Source organism: Hipposideros armiger, unplaced genomic scaffold (genome assembly GCF_001890085.2).
Source record: "Hipposideros armiger isolate ML-2016 unplaced genomic scaffold, ASM189008v1 scaffold_54, whole genome shotgun sequence".
NCBI classification, from domain to species: Eukaryota; Metazoa; Chordata; class Mammalia; order Chiroptera; family Hipposideridae; genus Hipposideros; species Hipposideros armiger.
In genome coordinates, this window is record NW_017731404.1 from 2509355 (window position 1) to 2517788 (window position 8434).

Consider the following 8434-nt stretch of genomic DNA (forward strand, 5'->3'; position numbering starts at 1 on the left):
TATATATTATATATTATATATTATATATTATATATTATATATTATATATTATATATTATATTATGTATAATAATATATTATACATAGCTGGTGTCATCACGCAGTAACCACTGAGGAAACCAGTCTTTACTATGTTAACTTTGAGAACACTGCCTTTTTTTTCTCGCTCATTATCAAAACGTTTTCTCATTTGTTATCTTTTCAAACCCTTAAATCACAGCCCTGGTGGATAATCACAGATAACAAGATTAGTGCCATTTTACAGACAGAAACACCAATGCTCAGCTCCCGCCCAGGTTCCACTCAAGTCCCCCACAAGGTGCTCCTTGCATGGGGCTTCCCAGTTCTAAACGTCAGTTTTCCTATCTGAAAAATGGGGCTGTTAACAGATCCATCTCTCAGGTTGCGGTGAGGATTAAACGGGAGAATTCACCAAAAGCATGTTTGGCTCAATCAATGTGGGTGAGGAAGGCTAACCAGACTAAAAGCTGTAGTTTCTTGAGCAGTTTCCATGTGCTAGGCACCGGCTAAATGTCGTCTTATAAATTTCATCAAATATGTGCTCACCACATCCACACGTTTACACACATTGCTGCTGTCGTCAACCACTGTCCTTGGTAGATCCCAAGCCATAACCTGGGTTTCCTGACCTGGTTTGCCGGCATTTCTCAAAGTGAGGTTCTCAGGCTGCTTATAGCCAAATCACCTGATTGGGGAGGCGCTTAATAAAAATTCAGACACCCAGGCAACACCCCTGACCCACTGCTCTCAAATCTCCTCTCTGGAGGCTGGATATTTGCATTTTAACAATCTTTCCAGGTGAGTTGTTACAAGAGACAAGTTCCACACTTCAGAGGCCCCCTGAGGACCAGGGTACCTCCTCCGGGGGAGGCCTTGGCATCCTCAGAGAGCCCAGAGGCAAAGCAAAGGAACCCAATTAGCCTATGAAAGAGGAACTGAGGAGAGGCAAAGGGCAACCAAAATTACCCTCCTGGGGTCCCCTTTCCTCTCTCTCTCTCTCTGATGCATCCTCTCACACCTCTGGCTGCTAATTGGGGTGACACTTCCAGGACCTATGGGAGGTCTCTCCCGGAAGCCACTGGAACTCCCAGGCCTGCGCCACCACCCCAATAAGCCCCCACCAACTTTTCAGCTTTTCAACCATCAGAGATTCCAGACCATCCACCCCATTCACCCTGGCAGCATTCTATGAGGTCGCCATTATAAAGACATCCTGAGGGCCTGTGTCTCGCCTGGGGGGATGTCTAGACCGTCTGCTCCAGCGTAAGCTTCGAGGTGGCCCTTGCTAAGCGGCTTCCCCAGGCTTCCCTCCTGCCCCCGGATTCTGGCACGTCATAAAGTGACTTGGGGCTCCCGTGTTTTATGAGCTCTGAATCAACAGGGAGCTGTTGGTTTAACCAGTTTGGGTGTTTATTCTCACTGGCAACAGTGTCTGATGAGGAACAGCGACAAAGGCTCAACAAGGGAAATTCACACCAGCACGGGGTCCTCCAGGTTGGGCTGAGTCGGCCTAGAAATGGGACATTACTGCCTGTCTGAAATTCATCCAGTCATAGGAGTGTGTGGCCAGCCAAGAATTCCCATCTACCCAGGAGCCTCCAGAGAGAGGCAGGAGAGGCTGGTCAGGGAAGTTTGTTTATGCAGAGTGGGTGGGTTCTGCTAATTAACGGAGGATAATTACAGTTGCCATAGAGACTGCCTTGAACTCCGGGCACTTCACGTATACATTTTGGTTTATGTTATAAAACACACAGAGAGGCAATAATTTAGGGCGGTGGGTAAAGACATAGATGCTGCCGTGTAACTGCCCGAGTTCAAAGCTCAGCTCGGTGACATCCTAGCTTTGGGACCTTGGGCAAGTCCCTTCATCTCTCTGTGCCTCTGTTTTCTCATCTATAAAATGGGGATGATCATAATTCCAACCTCACAGGGCTGTTTGCAGATTAAATATATGGGCAGGGTGTGGCATCTGCTCAGGGCTCAACGAATGTTGGTTACGTTTGTTTTTACTGCTAAACTTTAGAAGGCCGTAAGGCAGGACTTATTCCCATTTTGGAGTTGAGGGCACTGAGTCTCCCACAGGAGAAGGGATATGTCTGAGAGCTCACAGCTACGTCAGGCCAACAGGCAGGATTTGAACCCAGAGTGCGAGATTCCACAAGCCAAGGGGCCCATTTTTAGTACAACAGAGGAGGACCCAGTGGGAAAGCCACCGGCCAGCCCAGGCAAGAAGGTCTCATTCTGGCCGAAGCACTAACCACCCCTGGCCAGCTGCTATAAACCATCTTGTCTCTTCATCAGGCCCTTGTCCTTGGCTGTAAGCCTGGCCGGGCTGAGCCTGGCTTGGCCCAGAATACGGCGGCGCTGACTCAGGCCTCGCCTGGGAGGGGCCCCGAGCAGGGCCAGCAGACAGGCACATTAGGCCCCTCAGCCCCGCCCCGGCCATTTCTGGGTCTTCCCTGGAAGTGGGAGGGTGGGACAGAGGAACCCAATTCTCCCTGAGTGTGGGGCTCACCTCTGTGAGGGACCTGTCAACATTCACATAGGGGGTCTGCGGTGCATAAGACCCCCTACTAGCTCTGGACTTCATGGGCCTCAGCCTCCTCGTGGAAAATGGGGCAGTAACCCTTACCCTGCCAGACTGGCTGATCACCTCATCCAATCCACCCAGCACCAGGTCCCCAGCAGGAGCTATCATTTCTCTCTCCTGCTCAGAGAATTGCTATACCATTCCAGGCAGCCCCTTCAGGACATTCCCACAGATCTCCATACGACAAGACCCTTCCTGAGGACTCCACGGATGCCCATTCAACGGGTAAGCTTCCTGGTCACTGGGGGACCCAGGCAGCCTGGACAGAGAACAGAACCTGGGCTTTAACGCCCCAGCTTTCTGCCCTGCCCCTTACCAGCTATGTGACCCTAGCAAACCACTTAACCCTCTGAATCTCCACCCTCTAGAATGCTCGAAGAGGGCCGCATTTCCTGCCTCAAACATGCACTGGCAGAAGTTGGTGCTCAATAAACATTTCTGAATGAATGAATGAATGAATGAATGAATGAATGAATGGAGTCTTTAAGATGAGTCTTCCGAGACCATGATGAGGATGGAACTACTTAATTAATGGGACCATGGGAGCACACCACACATCTTCAATAAAAGGCAGTTTTGCCTCCTCCGCCCCTGCACAGTTAACTCAGTAAAGGGCCATAACCACATGGTCAGGTAACCATACCAATCAGCAGAGAAGCCACCCCAATCCTGGGCTCCCCCAAACCCAACATTCCTGCAGTCACCACCTAGCCAACCCATCGCACGGCCCAGGGGACCATCTAGGTTCCTTCTTAGCAGCAGGGCGTGCTGCTGGCTGCCAGCTCACCTGAAACAGTGTTTGTTAAACTCCCATACCTGCCTACTGCTGCCTGGGCCACGGTCTCTAGGAAGTGACAAGGGTGACAGCCAGAGGACGTACGTGAAGCCTGCCTTGCAGAGCTATGGAGAGGGCTGCAAGCAGGAAAGCATGAGACACTGGGGTTATTCTATTGTGATGAGATAGGCACGACTACTATCCCCATTGTACAGGGAAGGAAACTGAGGCACAGAGCACTGAGTAACTTCCCTCGGACTAAACAGCTAGCAAGTGACAGAAGCAGGATTTGAACCCAGGCCCACACTAATAACCACCACTCTAAACTGCTTCTCCCCATCATGGCGGTTTCTGCTACAATAGTTCTGAAATAGTGCTTCAAAGTCACCTGGGAGAGCAAAGGCAGACAGAGGCCTGGCCTACCTGCCCTCCTCCGCCCAGTGCCCAAATTTCACACAAGATTTACTGCTCCCGGCCCCTGAGGGAGACAATCTATTGCTGTGTTGGGGGAGGGAGCCCACAGCCTTCTGGGGGTTGCTGAGCTAGTTCCCGGTTTACATGATGGCACCCTTTGGGGTTCCAGCCCAAATTAATCTGTCACTCATGATGTGGCTCAACCTCGGTGTCATGAGATCCAGCAGAATGTGGGTGTCACAGCCGCCTTGGCCCCTTACTTGTTGCGGGACCACAGGCAATTTATTTGTCCTCTATGTGCTTGACACTTCCCATCTATAAAATGGGACCAGGCACTGAAATGATTCAACAGCCATATAGAAAGTGCTTAACACGCGCTGGATGATTGACAATTGCTCATTTTCCTGTACCGCTGCCCTGTTCTGTCCCTCTCATCTCCTTTCTTCCTCCACCTGGTCTTTGAGTATTTATTAGCATTTACTCTATGCCAGGCACTGTTCTAAATGAGTTTTAAAATATGAATCACGTCATGTCAGTCCCCTGCTTAGAACTCAAGGCCTCCCATTTCACTTGGAATAAAACCCAAAGTCTCCAGCTTCCTCTCAGACCTCCCCTTTTACCCCTGTTCCCTCTACACAGCGTCCCTGCCTGCCTTTGCTGTTTTCTGAAGACCCCAAACTTATCCCTGCCTCAGGACCTTTGCACTTGCTCTACCCTCCAGCTGGACCACACTTATCCATCACACGGGTGCAGGTTAACATACCGCCTCTCAGAGAGGTCTTCCCTGATCAGCGTGACTAAGGCTGCCGCTCCCCCCACCCCGAGTCACCAACACATTACCCTTTGTTATTTTCATTATGACGCGTAGCTCTGTTTGAAATGATCTCTGCTCGACTGTTTACTGTGGGTTTTGCCCGCTGGAACGTGACTCCATGAGCACCAGGGCTGTTTTGTTCATTGCTGTGTCCCCAGGGCCTAGGGCCGTTTATAATGCACTCCAAACAGATTTTTAATTGAAAGGATGAACATTAAGAAGCCCACAAGAATTCCATGGGTCTTCTGGCTTCTGGCAGGAGCTGACGGACAAGATCAGCATCTCCCGTTTAGGAAGCAAAGTGCAGTCAATCTGCCTGTCGGGCCTCACTAAGGATTTTCATAGGAGAGTGTGGCATGATCAACCACCTCGCGAGTCGACCTAGGAGGGTGAAGTGAAGGAATAAAGGAAAGATGGGGACGGAGGAACAGAGTTTGAGGTTTCCTAAGCTCTTGCTTTCAGAAAAAGGCACATGAAAACAATGGAATTTCCATGTGAAAAACCAACGGACCCTGACCCTACCTCATACCATCCCCCAAAATTAATCTGAGATGGAGCATGTCCCCCAAACCTAAAAGCCAGAATCGAAAAGCCTCTAGAAGTAAACATAAGAGAATATCTTCGCTACCTTCAGATAGGCAGAGATTTCTTGGGGAAATAAAGTGCAAAGAGCACTGATCCTGAAAAGAAAAGAGCATCATAAATTAGACTTCACCAAAATAAAATATTGATGCTCCTAAGGCACAATTAAGAAAATTAATAAGCAAGCCACAGCCTGGGAAAAATGTGCATAATTCACATATCTGACAATGGACTCATGTCCAGAACACATTAGAGAATGACTGCATATTAATAATAAAAACAGGAGTAACCCAACAGAAAATGGGCAAAAACGTTGAAGACACTTCTCCAAAGAAGACACACAGATAGCCAACATGTGCACACATCAGGTCTCAGCATCATTAGTCATTTGGGAAATGCAAATTATGCAAATTATGCCTTATGCACAATGAGACGCCATTTTGTACTCACTAGAATGGCTGCCTTTAAAAAGACTACCAAAAGCAAATATTGGTGAGGACGTGGAGCGAGTGGGACTCTCATACACTCTTGTACAGAGTAAAAATACAAAAAAAAACTGAAATGTACACTTTCCCTATGACCCCAGCAATTCCATTTCCAGGTATTTACCCAAGAGAAACGAAAGCGTTTGTCCACAAGAGGCCTTCTTCAAGCAGACCATTCACAGCAGCCTTATCCATAAAACTCAACCCCCAAAAACAACCCAAATGTCCATCAACAGTACATAAACAATTGTTATATGCATACAATGGAATACTGTTCAGCAATAAAAAGGAATGAATTACCAAGTCACATGGTAGCAGCCGCGGATCGCAAAGACGTTGGGCCGAGCAAAAGCAGCCAGACACAAGAAAGCACGTACTGTATAATTCCATTGTATGGAGTTCTAGAACAGAGGAAGCTAATCCATGGTGATAGAAATCGGGACAGTGGTGGCCTGCATGTGTGGGACTGGGCAGGAGGCACGGACCAAAGGGTATGAGGGAAATTTCAGGGGTGAAGGAAACACTGCGTTCTCTTGTTTTGAGTGTTTACACAGCTACCTACATTTGTCCAAAACCACTGAACTGAATGAAGACTTATATAGCCTCTGCGCTGTGCTGTGTCTTAATTATCCCTCAGTAAAACATATTGATACCAAGAGATTGAAAAGAGCATGTGAGAAATCCATTTTCTAGTCCACACCCCATTCCCAACCCCCCCATTCCTGCGAAATGAGCAAAGTGAATTTACATGCTGTGCTCTGAGCGGGCACGGCTTGGTGGAAAATTGCTTTAGGTATTTTCTGAAATGCGGTAAATGGAGAGGCCCCTTTGCAGGGCAGGGAGAAAACCCGTGGGAAGGCTCTCACGGGACAAGGCATCTGCACCGATGGACGTCTCCGTCCCATCTCATCGTTGCCTTTCTCTCCCACTGGGCAGCCTGCAGATGCTTGTTTTCATGTTTTTCAACAAATGCTCTAGAGACAGTTGCTATGTGCCAGGTCCTACCTGACCCCTGCGGGTTTGCACCCTGATATGCGACTGACAAGGACCCTGGGTTGTCAGAGCTCAAAGAGGGGACCCCGGACCCTGTGGGTCAGGGCAAGCTTCCTCCTCAAGGGGCCATCTATACAGAGGCATGAGAGGAAGCGGAGAGAACCAAGTGATGGAAGGAGGGGTAGGGCGCAGGGGGGGAGGCGAGGTCCGCCGGTCTTTAACTTTGCTGCACATCAGAACCCCTGGGGCAACCTCTGACCGTCTCCATGCCCAAATCAATCACACGCAGCTGGAGTTGGGCATCATGTTTCTTTTCATAACTCCCCAAGTGATTCCAACATGCAGCCAAGTTTGAGAACCAGTGTTCTGGCTGGAGGTGACGGCGCAGGCAAAAGCCCACAAGTCAGAGAGTGGTCCCAGTGGCAACTGAGGAGCAGACAGAAGAGGAAGGTCAAGACATCTGGCTGAGGGGGAAGAGTGGGTGCAGGGCCCCCGCCTAAACTTGCTGTCCGCCCAGAACCTCAGAATATGATCTCATTTATAAACAGGGTCTTGAAGATGTAAACAAGTCAGGATGGAGAAGAAATCCTCCTGGATTAGGGTGGGCCCCAAATCCCATGAGAGTGTCCTTAGAAGAGGACACACAGAGAAGGTCCCGTGAACACGGGCTGAGCTCTGAGCGATGCGTCTACCAGACCAGGAACACCAGGGACTTCCAGCCACCACCCGAAGCGAGGAGAGAGGCCTGGGACAAATTCTCCCTCGGAGCCTCCAGAAGGAACCAGCCCCTGTGACATCTTGATGTGGGGCTTCTGGCCTCTAGGTCTCTGTATGAGTAAATTTCTGTTGTTTTAAGCCTCCCAGTTGGGGTGACTGGCTATGCCAGCCCTGGGAAACTCATACAAGAGGGAAGCCAGGGCTCAGCTACCACAAGGAAGGTGGAGGTGACGCTGAGGGCACTGAGGAGCCCAGGGGGACAAGGAAGTCCTCTTTCCTATCTTTAGTTGCGTTATCGTGGCTGCCTCGATGTCCTGAATCGATTCAAAAGGTCTTCCTTTCATGGTCATTTTCACATTGGGGAAGAGCCAGGAGTCACACGGTACCCGATCCAGTGAATAAGGTGGATGAGGACACACCGTAATGTTTTTATTTGACAGAAATTGCTGTATACCAGAAGCGATGTGTGACACGGAATGTTGTCATGATAAAAGATGAAGTAAAGACACTCACGAAAGAGGACTTCCAGAACTGCTTCAGAAAGTGGCAAGAACGATAGGATAAGTGTGTTCGAAGCGAGGGGGAGTATTTTGAGGGGGGTTAATGGCAATGTGTTTTTTACTGTAATTTTTTTAAATTTAAGCATTCACTGTATCGTTTGATCATACCTCGTACATATAAAGGAATGTGCATTTCTAGCAAATAAGTCAACCTTCCAGAGAATGGTCTCCATTTTGTTCAAGTTTTTCCTGCTAGAATCTGAGAATTTACCCTTGATCCCTAAGACATTACATAAAAGGCACCTCCAAAATAAATAAGTTAGCCTTGCAGATAAGTACCAGCTCAGAGTGTTTTTCTTACCAACTCACCCTCCCCAAGGTCTAGCTACCAAGTCAGCTAGTCAGTACACAGTTCTTGTGCACATACTGTGTCAATACATGTTATTGTCAATACATTGACAATACTAATTGTCAATAAATATTTATTGAATATCTCCCTAAGGATCATACAATAAGTCAATTAGTCAATAAATATTTATGGCA

The 8434-nt window shown here is 48.5% G+C and overlaps 1 protein-coding gene across 1 annotated transcript in view; it reads right to left on the bottom strand.

Moving 5' to 3' along the window:
• The window catches only part of NFATC2 (nuclear factor of activated T cells 2), a 138947-nt gene that overhangs the window by 63042 nt on the left and 67471 nt on the right, over positions 1-8434 (bottom strand). Inside the window, exon 5 of the mRNA XM_019640921.1 lies at positions 878-942. Coding sequence (XP_019496466.1) covers positions 878-942 — 65 coding nt within the window. The remainder of the gene's footprint in view (positions 1-877; positions 943-8434) is intronic.